Source organism: Cnephaeus nilssonii (assembly GCF_951640355.1).
Source record: "Cnephaeus nilssonii genome assembly, chromosome: 11".
Taxonomy (NCBI): Eukaryota; Metazoa; Chordata; class Mammalia; order Chiroptera; family Vespertilionidae; genus Cnephaeus; species Cnephaeus nilssonii.
In genome coordinates this window covers 30,302,140-30,320,812 of record NC_137082.1, presented here as the reverse complement: position 1 = coordinate 30,320,812, position 18,673 = coordinate 30,302,140, and the positions used below count along the sequence as shown (strand labels likewise).

Below are 18,673 nucleotides of genomic sequence, written 5' to 3'. Positions count from 1 at the left end.
AATAAGAAGAAAGAGGCTGGAGGCAGGGAAAGCCCTATCAGAGGAACCTCCCTGTACTGCTTCCTGGGAAGACTTCTCTATATCCACAACTGAGCTGGGCCCAGCCTAAATACCAAGCGAATGCTATGTGGAACTGGGCTTCCTTCCTCATGCTAACATCAGGGACAAAGCATCCTCTGAATTAACAACTTTCTTCTGGATATGGCCATGCAAAACAGAAGTTTAAAAAAATTAATTTATATCTATCTATCTGTAGTTCTCCTCTTAGCCTTTGATATGTGAATCAGAGTGGAGAGTATATAAAGCAGAGCTGATCAGTAGGCTAAACTGCTCCATATCTTAAAGGACTGGGAAGGACAGGGTAAGGAGAACTGTGAGTGGGGGTTGCAGTGGGGAATGAGATGAAGACACAGGAAAGTATTTGAGAGAATGAAAGTTAGCAGCTACAGAGAAGAGCAGGATCTGAGAAAGGGATCTTGAGATACTTTTCTACCTCCCCTGCCCTTCCTGTGTCCCACCTCCCCCGCTCTTACTGTGTGACATATGTTGTTTCCTCCTCACTACACATCCCACCCTGGAAGAGCACTGCCCTACAGTAAAGATCTCCACTGCCCTGTAAAGGTCTTTTGGGAGGGGATTTTACTCCTTTGGGTTGTGACTTCATGGTGTGATGCACCTTAAGGCAGGAGCCAGAGGGCTGCCTCATTTGGGTTGCATGAATCATGCAGCTTCCTAGAGCACTGCTTTCCAATGCTAATCTAGCAGCAGCCCAGGCTTTGAAGCCAGACTCCCTGGACTGGACCCCAGCCCTGCTGCTCTGACTTTGGGAAGTTCATTTAACCTCTCTGTAAAATACAGATGGTAACAGTACCTACTTCAGAGGGTTACTGTAAGAATTACAGTCAATTCATATAAAGTGGTTAGGATAGTGCCTGATATATAGGAGGCACTCTATAAATGCCCAGTTTATATAATTAATTAACAATAAATATTATCATTATTGCTAAAAATATTAACTTTCTCTATCTCCTATGGCATTGTCTCCATTCTAGCCCCTACTCTTCTAAATTAGAGAGCATTACTTCCTATTAGGGCAGGTCCAACACAGCCTGCTGATGCTCTGTGAGTTGTAGTCCATGTAGGAATACTGTGGTTTTAGAGCAGGAAAAGTGGAGTCAAGTGGTATGCTTCTCTTCAGCACTTCTCTACAGCCCACGCTCATCCACATTACAGAGTCTGCCAGGCAAACCTCCATTTATTTCCTAGGGACCCTGCTACTTCTCAGAAGGAGGGTAAAAATTAGCGCTGGGCCTTGCTTCCAAAGGCCCCACTTACTCTGTCCCTAATAGTATGCCTCCCTCTCCTGGTTTCCTGTGTTGGGAGCAGGTCATCTTAGTGGTGGAGGGGGGGGGTCCTTGGGAGGCAAGGAGATCCTGTGGTGACGCTACTAACATACCGGGCCATCCTCCCTAATGTGCACTCTGGATGATCTCCTCTACCAGACTCACTCATTAACCCACTTACCAAATATTTATTGGTCATCTCCTAGATACAGAGAATACGAAAATAAAAGGCACTGTTCTTACCAGAATAGCTAACCCTTTTATTTCTCTAGTACACGGTACTTATACAAAATTCTGCACTGTCCCTTTCCTTGCTCTTAAATAGTTCTCAAATTATATGAATATCTGAGAAACAAATAAAAACAAAAAGACTCTGCTTTTGTTCTTAAGAAGCTTCCAGTCCAGAGTCCAGGGGCAGGTGGTTGGGTTGGTGAAAGGAGGTATATGACAAATGTATAATAACACAAAATGATAAGTACTGTAAGAGGAGTCAGCTTAGAAATCTACAGGAGTAGACTGGAGAACAGTGAACTCAGAATGGAGAGGAAGGAGGACAGAGAATTCCAAAAAGAAAGAACACAGGAGCTCAGTTTGGGGACTAGTCTTAAACAGAAACTATTTTCCATTTCAAGACTTTTAAATTGCTCCATGTCACTGGGAGGTGATTGACAGCTTTTCAGAGTATTATAATGATGCACACCCACACTGAGGGCCCTTCATAAAAACCAGGCATACTACTTTTTATACATACCTCATATTTCATGGTAAAAAATCCATCCCCTCCAATGCCCTCAAGTGCAAAGGCCTGTACAATTGGCCATTTCTCCACTACAAACATATCAAATATCTGCAAGTGACCTAGAGGAATCAAATATAACAACATGTATCAAATACCATCCTGGATATAACAGTCTAAACCTGATCTAATGTGGTTAGACAGGCATCATTTCTCACAAGTTCACCACAGCCTCATCTAGCAAAATAAAATTGAAACAGATCAAATGGTTAAGTATTAACACTAGAAATACGAAGTTAAAACCAAGGAAAATTCAAACCATAAGCAAGTTACATAAATTCAGATTCAGTATGTGTATATTTTCACATTCTGGTTTCCTAAGCAAGGAAGCAAATAAATAAATAAATATTGGCCTATTACATCTGACTTGCATCAGTTAGTGGATATAATTATTAACAGACCCAAACTTGGCTTCTCTCCCTTAAAAAACATATCCAAACAACTTCCTCAAGGGAAAATTACCAAATCAAAAATTTTCCTTTCTTATAACAGTATCTTCAATGTGCAAGCTTTTTTGTAAAATAAGATATACTAGTAAGCACTATTAAACTTGTTGATTTTTCCCTATATTTTTACCCATCATTTTTGAGCCTCACTGTCAGCATATTTTTAATAGTTACCCAATTACTATTTCTTATTACCAAGAGGCCCCACATCTACACTCTATGTACAATAAGGGGTACACACTAGATGGCAACTGTGTAAATGCCCTACCAGTTTTTCTATCTGACTGTAGGTGGCCTGCTCTGTTGCTGCAGAAACTTTGGTTATGAATACAAGCTTACATAGTTCCCAAATTCCTTTCTGCTTCAGCCTCTGACTTTAGTGACAATAGATCAATGGGTTTCCCAGCTGAAGGCCTCCAATGAAAGGAGAAGTAGGGACATGTGATTCACATACCACCCAAGTAAGGTTAAAACGGCTCACTGTCAGACACTCACCTTGGGAGCTATAAGGAATGCCAATTCTACTACAGTCTCGAACCATGTCCACAAAGCTGGCAATTTTAAATTCTTCTGCAGCTTCCTCATCTTCATACTAAAGAGGGAAATTGAAAGGAAAACAGGTTCTTATAAGACATCATGCAAAGTTCCATATTTTCTCTGCATTTTATCAGAGTTGCCTCAAGTAACACTTATAGAAGACTGTACCCAAGAGGGTGTTTCCAAAGCCACATTTTACGTTTGCTGTTCAAAAACACTGCCATTCCCTTACCTCACACCAATGCCCTCAAGGGCAAACCAACTCAAAATGGACCAGAGATCTAAATGGAAGAGCTAAAACTTGTCCTCAAAAATTCCCCAAATACTTATGGAAAGGATTTTTGATGTATATCAGGTCACAATTTCTATGAAATCCTAAATCTCAAAACCCAATCTGATTCCCAGCCTAACCCTTGAAATGGGCCCAAAGGAAAACAGAAACAGATACCAAGAAATCTAAACACATAAATATCAGAAAGCTTATCTAATTCTCCTGGAGCAGTATGTAGGCACTAGCCCCCTGAGAGAATGTGTGCAGGCTGGTAATGAAGCAGGGTAGGAAGGCAGCTTCATAAGCCTATCCTAAGCCCCAATTTGAAGAGTCCCTTCTGTCTCCTTCAGGCGTACAATTTATCCATAAGGTAGCTGCATCATGAAATATAAGAAGTTCCACATTCTGCAATTTGACTTTTTTAGGGACTCCTGTTCCAGATCTATACTTTCTTGAAAGAATATTCTTAAGAGTGTCTCTAAGTGACTATTCTATCTTTTCTCCTTACCTCATTTTCAGTCATGCAGTGCAAATGCAGATTTCTCCAATGTGCCACACAGGGTAAGAGATAGCGATAGTTTACAGGATTACAGTACAGATGGACACTGTCTGATTTAATTAATATAATTACATCTGTAAGAGAAACAAAATTAATAAAACACAAGATTGTTAAAGGCATTTTCTTTAGACAATTTCTTCCCACATAGTTAGTAAAACCATTAAAACGATTTAGCAGAGACAACATAACAAAACTCTAAACTGAAAATTTTTTAATCTGGCAGTGCACAAAATGACTAAAGAATAGTCAAGTGTGGATAGCAAGGAATTCCTTGTCCCCATGTGACGCTCCTACAACTGTGGATCTCTAGAGATGGCAATGCAGGTACAGGATAAGTAAAAAGAACATCCTACAGGGTGTTTTGCAAAAGTGCTGCATAGTCAAATCTCTGGTACCAAACTCAGTTGTGTACTTCACTGCAGAGATAAATTCCAAATGGACACTCCACAGCCTAAAGCAAGTGAGGCAGGAAAACAGTAGCGAATATGTCCAGTGGCTAGTTCCCCATACAGACGTCAGTGTCTAAGGCTCTTGGCTGCTGGCTCACTGGGCTCAAGGGACATTGTCTGTTAGCTTTGGGAAGGGTTATTGTGTACAGGGGTGAACTCTATACACAGGAAAGGCTGGAAGGAAGGAAGGAAGGAAGTAGAGGCAGGTGGACAGGGCTTCTAGAAATAGATCAGCAGCTCACAGATTTAAGGAATAACCACCCAGGGGTGGGTCAAATAAATAAAACAACCCAGGAATGCAAATAAACTCAGAAAACTAAAAGAAGAGCCATGGAACGGGGCAGGACTATTAAAGCAATTTGAATACTGAGAAAGAAAGCAGTCAAAACTTCCAGAAGAAAATCAGAGGCTCCATCCCATGGCTCCTCAGAGAGCAGACCATTAACAAGATGACATAGGGAAGTTGCTGGAGGAGGTGGCTGAGGCAGAAGGTTTAGGACAATGCCAACATAGTAATAGTGTGACAGACCATAATCCACAAAAACATGAGCCCAATGAATACTGACCACAGCTGACCACACTGCTAGGTGCCTCTTGAAATAAAGTTCCATGCTGGTGGCCTTTTAAACCACTCTGAGCTGCACACCTGGTCAGATGTTCTAGGGAACACAGTATGGAGCAGCTTCTTCACTGTTGACTGTTGGGTAAGCCCTGGAGTCCAAGGTGGCAATGGGTGGGAAAGGGCCCCCTCTCATCTGCCCGTTTTCCTTACACAGGCCCTCTAAAAGCACCCTGCCCTAAATCACATGTACATCGCCTGCTGAGGAGGGAAGAGTCTGATGTCACTTAGAGAGCCCAAGGCTTTCTGTGTAGAATATACTCTGATACAACAAAGAATTAAAAAGAAATATTACAATAGCTACTAAATCTAATTAAACACTCTCAGGATTTCTTAGGGTTGATGTCATCACTGTGAACAACATTTAATAGAGTACATAGTCAGGTAAGAGAACTGGATAAAGATATAAACTATTTTAAAAGTTTCTTTTTAAAATATGTCCTTCATGTTGGCCTCTTTTCCTCTCATATAATAGAGACTGAAATGTAGAAGCATAAATCTGGTGATCTCAGCTTTCTAACTACTTGAATTTAAAAGATAAATTTATTAATTTTGAAGAAAATGCTCATTTCATAAGCACCCATTGTACCAGGTGACAGGGTAGACAAAGGGGAAAAAAAGTGCACACCTTTGAGGGTTTGAACCATTTCCTTAATTTCAGTACTTAGCAATCTTGGTTGCAGTGAAATGTGTGGCCGATATGAGCATCTGTCTTTTTATAATTCTTTAAATGAGCTGCCAAGATGAAGTCTTTCCAAACCAGTAGATGCTGTACAGTGTAAGGAAACTTTTTAAAAAATAAAAATCTGAAACTATATTTGAATTGAAAAGAATTTAATGGAAGAAATAATTTCAGCTTCTTTCTGCACTTCCGAAAAAGAACAAAACCTTTAATCATTCCACAGGGATAGATACTACTAAAGAATTAGATACTCCTATTCTGTATTTAGATACTACAGAAGATTTTCACATATAGACCAGGGTTTCCCAACCTCAGCACTACTGACAGTTTGGACCAGATCATTCTTTGTTGTGGGGGGCTGCCCTATGCCTTGTAGGATGTTTAGTAGCATCACTGGCCTCTACCCACTCTGCCTAGTTGTGACCATCAAAAATGTCTTCAGCCCTAACCGGTTTGGCTCAGTGAATAGAGCATCGGCCTGAGGACTGAAAGGTCCCAGGTTCGATTCTGGTCAAGGGCATGTACCTTGGTTGTGGGCACATCCCCAGTAGGGGGTGTGCAGGAGGCAGCTGATTGATGTTTCTCTCTCATCGATGTTTCTAACTCTCTCTCCCTCTCCCTTCCTCTCTGTAAAAAATCAATAAAATATATATATTTTTTAAAATGTCTTCAAATATTGGCAATGTCTCCAGGAGGATAAAACTAACCCCAGTTGAGAACCACTGTACCAGATCCTCACAGTAATATTATATCAACATCAGATGTTTGCTTTCATGCGTCCCCCAGCTGCTTCACAAGAGCTTTCTGTCTCTTGTCCAATTTGATTTGTCTATTCCTGTGTCTCCTGACCCGTCTGGCAGACAAGTCATGATGCTAAGTATGTGATATCAGAGATAGCTCCTGGGCATCAGCCCACAGCAGCATCAACACAGGGTGAGTGTCTCAGAGCTGAGGAAAAGGGAATGTAAGCAGAAAGCCTTCATTGTAGTCATGGAAATCGTCATGAATTCAAGTCACACAGGAAACAATTCCCAAAGACAGAGCAGGACAAAGAGCCCTTGTTCCTAAGCTGAAGATCCACATGAAATCTTCCTTGTAGGAGTATCCTGCAGGCTCATCTTTGACTCACAGCTGAAAGTGCTTTCACAGGACAATGCACATAATCTGAACCTCCCACATGTAGAGGCAGTAGGCAATTTAGAGGAAAACTAGTATCTTATCAAGATATAAAGCCAAACACTGATGCTTACTTTTTTTTCTACAGCAGAATTACCCAGTAAACATATTCTTGAAAACTACTTGTTGCTAGTTTCTTATCATCCAGCAGGTGACCCAAAGAACATATTCCTTAATATATCAGCAAAGAAGCAAAGTTTTTTATGAATAAAAAGGTAAAAATTTATTGGGCTTCTGGCTATTTTAAATTTGATCATATGTTTCCATAAAAGACCATGAAAAAGGATCCGAAGAAAAATAATCGCTATTACTCTTTCACACAGAGTTTACCAATATAGACTTACCATCTAGAACTTCTTCAGAAAACCCTGTTTTCTCAAAATCACTGGTATTCTGATTGTACAAACCAAACAGAAGATAATTTGCCAGCTCTCTGCAGCCTTCATTGTACCTGCTATCGATTCCTGCAAGGCAAAGAAGACCCTGATCAGACTCTGGGAGCAAATGAGCCCAAATAGTTTGACCCTGTTCAGCAAAACCCTGATGAGTAAGTAAAAGGCAATAACCTAGACCAGTTTGTACCAGAAACCAAACTAAGCACCTCTCTGTGAAAGAAGCAGGCCTCGGCATCAAGTACCCTTACTTGGACTCAAGAGACTGTCAAACAGCACAGATTATTGAAACTGTTAATTGCCAAAAAGCTATTCTTGAGGATAGAAAAAATCAGAAAATATAATTTAAGTCCTGTCATGGCTGGTTAAAAATTTTGAAATATTTTCAGTTGGAATAGGAATAGCTGTCAGGAAAATATTACTTCTCAAAAAAACCTTTACCAAAACATGTGGGATCAACTAAAGGAGAATTAAGGTGGTTTCAAAAAACTCAAAGAAGTGAAGAGGACAAGTGACTGGAACCACACATATCTAAAATTTCACAAATATTTATTAGGCCTAAGGCACTGTGCTGGATACTAGTGTGTGTGCTGGGCCTACAAATGGCCCTCATAAAGTTTATAGTCCATCGGGTTGGGTCAGAGATAAATAAAAAGGAAATGAAATAACAACTGCCTTCACTACTGCCTTTCAATGCCATAGACACATATACTACCTGGTTCCTGGGTATCTATGAAGGCCCAGAGCTAAGGGATGTATTAAGGGCAGCAGTCAGCTGTCTGTGTGAGACTAAGAAGAAGGAGTTGGGGCAGAAGGAGCTCCAAGAATGAAAATATGGCTGGAGCCTGGAAAAAAGAACTGCCAATGGTCATTCAGACCAGTGAAAAGTAATGGTCATTCAGAGCAGAGAGGCCTCGGGACTGCCTATGTCAGAGGACTTCTAATATGGGAGAACTCCTTTCTCAGCTGCGATAAAAGCAGCACAGTGCTGTTCTTTCCCATCCAACAGTTCAGTGAAGGGAGGGGTGAAAAAGAATCAAAAGCAGGAATAGCCTGGCTTACATAACGCCAAAGTTGAAAGGGCTACGAAGTTAAAAATAACCAGTGGATTGAATAGGCCTAGTTGTAGCATGTCCTCTTGTAAGGGTTCTAGTTACATAAATTGCCACATAAATTGCTAACATTAAAAGACTGACCATGTAAAATTTAAGCAAAAGAAACTATATGTAAGCACTGTGCTCTAATTGATAAAGTTGTTTCTCATAAGGTATTATGGGCTAACAAATCTGATAATACTACACAGATATACTGGACTTAAATGGATGGTAAATGGTAGGTGCCATGTTTCTCACTGGTGGAATGGAAGTTTATAGATAAGATAGAAGAGGACGCCATAGCCGGTTTGGCTCCGTGGATAGAGCGTCAGCCTGCAGACATAAGGGTCCTGGGTTCGTTTCTGGTCAAGGGCACACTGGCAATAGGCAGCTGATCAATGATTCTCTCTCATCATTGATGTTTCTATCTCTCTCTCCTCCTCTCCTTTCCTCTCTAAAATAAAAATAAATAAATAAATAAATAAGAGGAGACTAGAATGATCCATATGATAATGGGTTAGAGCTAAAGACATTAATATAAATTCATATTTAACTTAAATACAGATGATTACATAACATATACAGATGTGTGTATACACACCAGTTAATGTACACACATATATTTCCTTACTCTGTCAGCTGAGAGGGCCTAGAAGCAATGATATCCCAGCAGCAATTAGTACACTCAGATTGGTTTTTAATACCATTCTCCAGTAAAAAAAACAGGGCTCCTTAGAGAAACAGCTGATTTTAGGACTGGAACAGGAAATATGCACAATAAGCCTGGAGCATCTAAGAGTGCCAGAAAGTACAAAAGTACTAAACAAACAAACAAACAACTTTGGAGGGAGTGTATCAAAGGGAGGGACACAGACACAGGAGCCAATTGAAAAAGCTCTAAATGGCGGAAGCTGGAACAACCTGAAGTAGGAAGTAGTAACTCAAACTATAAACTATCAGTAAGTCCATACTGATACAAATGATTGGATAAATAAATAAATGTGGGAGAAGAGACAAGTCTTCCATGCAGAAGAATTTCAATAATTTATGTAAATACTCCCATCTCAGGTGATGGAGCATAACTCCTGGCTCCTTAAGAGTGGGCTACATGCCAAAACCGGTTTGGTTCAGTGGATAGAGCATCGGCCTGCGGACTCAAGGGTCCTAGGTTCGATTCCGGTCAAGGGCATGTACCTTGGTTGCGGGCACATCCCCAGTAGGGGGTGTACAAGAGGCAGCTGATCGATGTTTCTCTCTCATCAATGTTTCTAACTCTCTATCCCTCTCTCTTCCTCTCTGTAAAAAATCAATAAAATATATTTAAAAAAAAAGAGTGGGCTACATAGTGACGTCCTTCCAAAGAGGACAGTAGGAAAGGAGAGCTAGAGAGAGTATTTCATCGTGCAGAACCTGAAATCACTATCTTAGCCAGGTGATCAAGGCTAACAGAAACAGTGAAAAGTCATGCTGATAGTATGGATCCTTGATATCATGTGATGAAAATGGCATGTTACTTTACTGGTCTTCCACCCCAAAACTCTTAACCCCATTCTAATAATGAGAAAGATAAGAAAAACCCTATTAGAGAGACATGCTAATTGACTAGCACTCCTGAAAACTGTCAAGGTCATCAACAAGGAAAGTCTGAGAAACTGTTACAGTTCAATAGGAGCTTGAGAAGACATGGCAACTAATTTAACATGGTATCTTGGATGGGATCCTGGAATAGAAAAAGATTCTCTCTCATCACTGATTTCTTTCTCTCTCTCTCTCTCTCTCTCCCCTTCTCCCTTCCTCTATCCAAAATAAATACACATTTTTAAAAAAAGAATATACAAGTCTCAAGGGATTGAGCAAAAAAAGAAAAAAAAAGAAGAGGAAAAACACATTGACAATGGAGTGTGGTGATTGGGTGGGTGGGAGTGGGTGAAGGGGGATAAATGGTGATGAAAAAAAAAAAATAAAGGGAAAAGAAATACAAGTTTCCTAACTAATACTTTCACATAAAGTTCTGTCCTGTAGGTTTACTTTTTACCTCCATTTCACACCCAACTTCAAACACATCAATTTCTGCAACATTTTAGTATTCAACATTCAAGTAGTCAATCTGATATTAAAAAAAACTCTAAGATAATATGGTCAAGTGAAAATCTTAAAAATTAGGTTAACAACAATATGCATAAAATGTTCCCATTTGTGTTAAAAAAAAAAGATACAGTTGACAATGTTATCTCTGGGGAGTGGGAGTGGGTATCTGGGATGGTTAGGAAGCTCTGTTCATTATTACTCATGTGTTATCTTAATTTTAAATTACATGATATGTTTTCATAATAAACATTTTTAAAGAACAAATAAATGCCTAATTTTGCCACTCTGTGGCCCTGAGCAAGTCTGTTTAATCTCCTAGAATCTCAGTTTCCTCTTCTGTAAAAAAAAGGGACAACACTGCTCCCTTGTAAGTTTGCTGTAAGGAGAAATGAGGTAATATGTACAAAATGCCTGCTCTGTGGTAGGTACTCCCTATCTTACTGATATCTCACCCAATCTCATTTAAACAGCAATGGATTTCAGGGGAACAAGAGCAGGGGACACTAACCCATGGCTGATCTCACAATGATACTATTATCAGTATCTTCCTGTGAACAGAAGCCAATTTGCCCCAGCCCTGAGTCCCACCTTATTAAAAGCACTGACCTAGAATGCAGAGGATCCCATCGGGTCGAGACTTGCTGCTCTGGGTCAGGATCCTCTGAACCTGGCGGAGTCGGCTGCAGCTGCAACAGGAACAGAAATCAACTCCCTCAGTACCAGCAAATGAAGGCATGAGGAGGAATGACTGCTAGGGATGGAAACTGGTCCTTGTCTGGTTTTGGTATCAAAACCACAAAATGAATAGGGAAATGTTCCCTTCTCTTCTGTTTTCCAGAAGTGATTATGCAGAATTGGTCAGAGGACTAAGTCTGAACTGCTGATTACAAACTGGATGGTCAGTGGCTCTCTGGCTCAATGGAGGATGGAGCTAATGGCCTTGTCATGGTCAATGCTGGATAACACTGGGACTCAGCAGCTTAGCAGAAAGACCTCCAATGACTTATTTCTGAGGATGATTGAAGAGTTTCCACACTGATTTGCCCTAACTGTGGACCTCACCAATCTGTCAAAACCAAACACAAAAGACCAAACAGATAAAAACAAACAAATAAAAAAACTGGTGTAAAGACCTAAACCAAGCTTTGATTCACCATCACAACTCTACCCGTAGAGAGTGTCACCACTGGGTACTTGTTCCCATTTTGGTGCAGATCTATTATTCCTTTGGCCTTAGGAATATCCCTTTCCTCCTAAACAAAGCACAAGGAGAGGCACTCCCAGACATTAATATCACTTCTAAGGACCCATGCTCCCATACCAACCCCTCCTCCTTACCAGCAGTGCTAGAGAGAGGTGCTCAATTTCCTGCTCAAGAATGATCCTTCTACTGGGTCTCTCCGCTCCCCCTCCCAACCCCCCATCACCTCCAGGTTTAGGATCTACCTCCATTATTAATTCCCTAACACTAATATAAATAATTTTTCTCTACAGTCAATATATTTCCAGCCCTATCACATCATTATTAACTAAGATTCTCCACAAGCCAACTACACTAACTGTTCTGTCCATGACAACCAGATTGCATCCCCAACCCTCACTGAGTCTGCTCTGGTACACTGCCCTACACTCACCCAAGCAACAATATTTCTAGCCAACAATACTAATTTCCTTCCCGGATTCCTTTTCTCCTCTGGATTCTTTCTGATATTCCCATGGCCCAAGTCATCCACTCCATGATTTAGTGATCATTAGCACTGTCTTCACTCAAGATCTTCACAATCTTCCATGTAATACCAAAACCATGTAAAGACATTACCAAGAAAAAAAAAAACAAAAAAACCCCACAACAACCCAACAGACCAATATCTATCATGAATATAGATGTAAAAACCTTAATAAACTACCAGCAAGTAGAACTCAAAAATATACAAAAAGAATTACAGCAGGTCCTCAAACAACACTGTTATAAAATTGATGAGGAAAAAAAAAAATCAACTCCCAGCCAGGGACACTATGTGTGGAGTTTGCATGTTCTCTCCAAGTCTGTGTGGGTTTTCTCTGGGTACCTACTCCGGTTTCCTTTCACACCCAAGGATGTGCACATGAGGTGAATTGGTGTGTCTAATTTGTCCCAGTCTGAGTGAGTGTGGGTGTGGGTGTGTGCATGAGTGTACCCTGATATGCAAGGGTGTCTTGTCCAGGATTGGTCCCTGACTTGTGCCCTGAGCTGCCAGGAGAGGTCCCAGCCACCTGCAACCCCTGACTGAAATAAGTGAATTACAAATTAATTACTTTACTTGTTTTTATTAATCTTTCTTAAATGTATATATAGCTCGCATTTACTTCAATGTTTAATATTAGAAGTGTTTTGAGCCTTTGTTTGCAAGTTTGGTGGTTTTTGTGACCAGAAATATACCAAAGGAATTTAATTCTTGTTTTTATAAATTAACCTATGGTAAAATTAGTCTTGTAAGTTGCAGTTTCCAAGAACCTATCATTGATGCTAAGTGAGGACTTCCTTTATACACCATGACCAAGAGGGGGCTTATCCCAGGGATGCAGGGCTGGTTCATATGGGTAGATTGAACAATTTAACCCACCATTATGAAAAGCTAAAGAAGAAAAAAAAACACAACTCACACAACCGTGTTACTGATATAGAAAAATCATTTGACAAAATTTAATACCCATCTATATTATAAAAGGCCTGTGGCCCTCATGCCTTAACGACCAAAGATCAGTGCGGGTGGGCGAGGCTGTGAGCACCCCGAGGAGCACGTGGGTGGGCAGGGCTGTGAGCACAGTGGGGCGCATGCTGGTGGGCGGGGCTGCGTGATTTCACATGCTGGGCTTCTAGTTTATAATACAAACACTCAGAGAACTAGGAATAGACAAGTTTCCTCAACTTGATAATGTATGTCTACAGAAACCTTCAAAGCAAAGTTTTGGATTACGCTTAATGGTGAGACAAGTTTTTCCTCTAAAATGAGAAATAGGAAAAGGATGTCTGCTCTCACCACTCCTATTCAACAGAATACTGGAAGTTCTAGCCAATGTAATAAGGCAAGAAAATAAAAGGCATACAGATTGAAAATGAAGTAGGGAATATCACTGAATCTACAAAAAAACTTCTGGAACTCATAAGTGAGTTCAACAAGTTTGCAAGATCACTTTGTAAAAATCAATTGTATTTCTACATAAAAACAACAAACACATGGAAACCAAAATTAAAAGTACAATATTATTTAAATATAAATCTAACAAAACATGCATAAGACTTATAAACTACATACTACAAAACACTGATAAAGGAAATCAAAGAATATTTATGTAAATGGAGAGACATAATGTGTCCATGGATTGGAAAATTCAACATAATGTAGATGTCTACTCTCTCCAAATTGATATACAGGATTAAAACAACTCATATCAAAATTCCAACAGATTTTTTTGTAGACATAGACAAAATGACTCTAAAACTTAGATGAAAAGGCAAAGGAACTAGAATATCTAAAACAATTTTTTTGGGGAGGCGGGGAGAACAAAGGAGGAGGAATCACTTGACACAATGCCAAGACTTAGACAGCTAAAGTAATCAAGACTGAGTGGCATTGGTTGAGAGATAGACACATAGCTCAATGGAACAATACAGAGTAGCCGTAAATACACCCAGACAAATATAGCCAACTAATTTAGGGGAAAGCTTCAAAAGCAATTCAATGAAAGAAGGATAGTCTTCTCAATAAATGGTGTTGGAGCAAATGGATATCCATAGAAAAAAACATGAACCTCAACCTAGACCTTACACTTTACATAAAAATTAACTCAAAATAGATCATACATTTAAATTTTTTAAATGTAAAAGTATAAAATCTTTAGAAAAAAATTTAGGACTCAGGGTTTGATGAAGTTCTTTCTTAGACTAATACCAAAAATATGAGCCATAAAAGAAAAATATGATACATAGACTTCATCAAAATTTTAAATGTTGCTTTGTGAAAGACCCTGTTAAGAGAAAGAAAAGACAAGCTCAGCCCTAGCTGGTTTGGCTCAGTGGATAGAGCGTCGGACTGCAGATGGAAGGGTCTCAGGTTCGATTACGGTCAGGAGCACATGCCCGGGTTACGGGCTCAGTTTGGGGTGTGCAGAAGGCAGGCGATCGGTGTTTCTCTCTCTTCATTGATGTTTCTATCTCTCTCTCCCTCACCCATTCCTCTGTGAAATCATAAAAGACAAGCTAAGATTGGGAGAACATATTTGCAAATCACATATCTGACAGTAGAATACATAAATTAAGAACTCTCAAAATTCAACAGTAAAAAATATACAATACAATTAGAAAACGGAAAATAAGCATGAAGGAACATTTCTTCAAAGAGGACACAGAGATGGCACATGAAAACATGTTCACCATCATTAACCATTAGGGAAATGCAAATTAAAATCAGAATGAGATATTACTACACCCCTATTAGAAAAGCTAAAATAAAAATGACAATACCAAAATTCTGGTGACAATTCAGAGAAATTGGATCATTAATATATTTCTGAAAGAAATTAAAATTAAGAAAGATAGTAATAATGGAAATACATATGTGTTCATAAATAGGAAGGCTTAATATTGATAAACTGCCAATACTATACAAAGAAATCTATAGCAATCTCTATAAAAATCCCAAGGACGTTTTGGCAGAAATAAAACAATCCATCCTAAAATTCATATGAACTCTCAAGGAACCCAGACTAGCCAAAACAATATTGAAAAAGGACAAAGATGGAGGACACACTTCCTGATTTCAAAAGTTACTACAAAGCTACAGTAATCAAAGCAGCACTGGCCGGTATGGCGTAGTGGGTTGGAGTGTCGCACTTCTCTCTAAAATCAGTAAACATGTCCTTAGGTAAGGATTTTTTTAAAAAAGGCAGTGTGGTACTGGCAATTTTTGACAAGGGTACCAAGACCATTCATTGAAAAAGTACAGTTTTTTCAAAAAATTGTTTTGAGAAAACTGTATATCCACATGCAAAAGAATCAGTTTGAAGCCTTACCTTATACCATATATACAAAATTTAATTTAAAATAGAATAAAGAGTCCTGACCAGTTGGATGAACATTGACCTATTCAATAAATGGTGTCAGAGCAAAAGGTCGCTGGTTCAGGATCAGGGTACACACCTGGGTTGTGGGCTCGATACCCAGTAGGGGATGTGCAGGAGGCAGCTGATGGATGTTTCTCTCTCACATTGGTTTTTTCTCTCTCCCTTTCTCTAAAATCAATAAAAAAACATTTTAAAAAAGAGTAAAGACCTAAATGTAAACCTAAAACCATAAAACTTTTATAAGAAAACATATGAAAAGCTTCATGACATTGGATTTGGCAATTATTTCTGGCTATGTCACTGAAAGCACAGACAACAAAAGAAAAATATATAAATCAGATTTCACCAAAATTAAAAATTTATGTTCACCAAAGGACACAACAGAATGAAAAGGCAACCCAAAGAATGGGAGAAAATATTTGCAAAATCATTTACTTAATAAGTGGCTAATATTCAGAATATATGAAGAAGTCCTAAAACTCAAGAAAAACAAAAAACCTATTCAAAATTGAATAGACATTTCTCCAAAGATATACAAATGGCCACTAAGCATATGAAAATATGCTCAATAGCACTAATCATTATGGAAATGAAAATCAAAACCTCAAAGAGATACTACTCCCACACAAAGTAAGATGGCTACTATAAGCACACACACACACACACACACACAATAAACAAACAAACAAGCATAAAACAACCTCAGAAAATAACCAATATTAGAAAGGATGGAGAGAAATTGGAAACTTTGTGCACCACTGGTAGGAATGTAAAACAGTGCAGCCCCTGTGGAAAAGAGTATGGAGGTTCCTCAAAAAATAAAAAATAGAATTATCATATGATGCAACAATTCCACCCTGGGCATATAGCCAAAAGAATTAAAAGCAAGGACTCATGGATGTTTGTACATCCATGTTCATAGCAGCATTATTCACAACAATCAAAGGATAGAAGCAAGGCAAGTGTCTATCCACAGAAAAATAATAAACTATGGGGTATATGTACAATAGATTATTAAATCTTAAAAAGGACAGAAATTCTGGAACATGCTAAAACATGAATGAACCTTGAGGACATTATAGTAAGTGAAATATGCCAGTCACAAAAGGACGAATATTGTATGATTCCACTTAATGAGGTTCTTAGAATAGTCAAATTCATAATGACAGAAAGTAGAATGGTGGTTGCCAGGAGCTGGGGGAGCAAAATGAGGAGTTATTCTTTAATAGGTACAGAGTTTCAGTTTTGTGGTAGATGGATAGTGGTGATTACTGCACAATGTGAATATACTTAATGCCACTAAACTGTACACTTAAAAAGTAGTTAAAATGGCAAATTTTGTTTATTTTATCACATTAAAACATTTTTTAAGTTATAAAAAGTCAATCTCATGCAAAACAAAAATAACAAAGAGGGAAAACTCTTCTAATATACAAGAGATTAAAGAATAATAATACAATGCCACGTATGAAATGTAATATGTTTTTAAAAAAATATGTTTTTATTGATTTCAGAGAGAGGAAGGGAGTGGGAGAAAGAGAAACATCAACGATGAGAAATCATTGACCGGCTGCCTCCTGCACGCCCCCTACTGGGGATTGAGTCCACAAGCCTGGCATGTGCCTTGACTAGAATCAAACCATAACCTTCTGGTTCATAGGTCAATGCTCAACCACTGAGCAACACTAGGCGGGCTGTAATATGATTTTTAAAAAATATTTTTTACTGATTTTTTGAGAGAGGAAAGGAGAGTGAGAGTAAGAGAGAAATATTGATCCAGAGACAGAGAAGCATCGATCAGACTGTCAAACCTCAGAGGGAAGATAGGGGAGGATGGGGGTAAAGGGGAGAGATTAACCAAAGGACTTGTATGCATGCATATAAGCCTAACCAATGGACACAGACACTAGGGGGGTGAGGGTATGAGTGGGGGAGTGCAATGGGGGGGGATAAGGACACATATGTAATACCTTAATCAATAGAGAAAAAAATTAGAGAGAAGAAGAAAGAAGAAAGAAGAAAGAAGAAAGAAGAAAGAAGAAGAAGAAGAAGAAGAAGAAGACGAAGAAGAAGAAACATTTATGTGAGAGTTAAACATCTATCGGCTGCCTCCTACTTGCCCCCTACCAGGGATTGATCCCACAACCCAGGCATATGCCCTGACTAGGAACAGAACCAGCAACTTTTTGGTGCACAGGATGATGCCTACCAACTGAGCCACACCAGCCAGGACAAATGTGATATTATTTTTTTTAAAAAGTGAAACATCCATGAGACATCTGGGAAAACTTGAAGGTGGACTAGGTATTTGATGATAGTAAGCAATTACTGTTAACTTTCTTTTTTTTTAAATTTCTTTATTGATTAAGGTGTCACATATTTGTCCTCATCCCCCCATTCCCATCCCACACCCCTCCCCATGGATGCCCCAACCCTCTGTTGAACTTAAGCATTGGTTAGGCTCATATGCATGCACACAAGACCTTTGGTTGATCTCTCCCCCCTCCCCCCTACTGTTAACTTTCTTGGGTGAGATGATATTATGGTGAAATAGTAGAATGTGCTTTTTCTTAGCAGCTGCATGAGGGATTACTTAGGAGTGAAGTGATGTCTGCAACTTACCTGAAAAAGGGGTGGGGGGGGGGGGGAGAAAATAAAAATAATGCACATATAGCAAAATGTTAAAAAATGGTTGAATCTAAGTGGTAGGTATAACAAGCATTCCTTTTATTATTCTTTTACCTTTTCTGTGCTGTTTGAACATTTTTATAATACAAATCTGTGGCTGGAGATAAGGGGAACATGTGGAGTAACTAAGGGTTTTAGAAGTAGCATAACAGAAACTGCAAGACTATCAAGATTAAAGAAAACTTCTTTCCCTGGGAAATGGTTGCCTGTCTCTCCTCACTTTTTCATGTTTTATATAAGATTGACCTTGCAATCATTCTCTACACTAGAAATATTTCATCAAGTTTGTCCTTTGGCCCATTTCCCTACCCATGTGGACAGTAGGCTACCAAGGTTACCAAGAACTCTTTGGTTTTCAAACTTACAAGAAGCCAGTGACAAAAGCATAAGTAGTTCATGTGACCAGGAAACAAACAGCTCCCCCACTACT

The 18,673-nt window shown here is 39.1% G+C and overlaps 1 protein-coding gene across 2 annotated transcripts in view; it reads right to left on the bottom strand.

Moving 5' to 3' along the window:
* The window catches only part of DNAAF9 (dynein axonemal assembly factor 9), a 130,825-nt gene that overhangs the window by 101,140 nt on the left and 11,012 nt on the right, over nucleotides 1–18,673 (bottom strand). For both annotated transcript variants that reach the window (XM_079784898.1, XM_079784899.1), the window contains exons 2-6: nucleotides 11,059–11,138; nucleotides 7,223–7,342; nucleotides 3,902–4,026; nucleotides 3,081–3,177; nucleotides 2,095–2,201 (exon numbers count right to left, since the gene is read on the bottom strand). In XM_079784898.1, coding sequence (XP_079641024.1) covers nucleotides 2,095–2,201; nucleotides 3,081–3,177; nucleotides 3,902–4,026; nucleotides 7,223–7,342; nucleotides 11,059–11,138 — 529 coding nt within the window. The remainder of the gene's footprint in view (nucleotides 1–2,094; nucleotides 2,202–3,080; nucleotides 3,178–3,901; nucleotides 4,027–7,222; nucleotides 7,343–11,058; nucleotides 11,139–18,673) is intronic.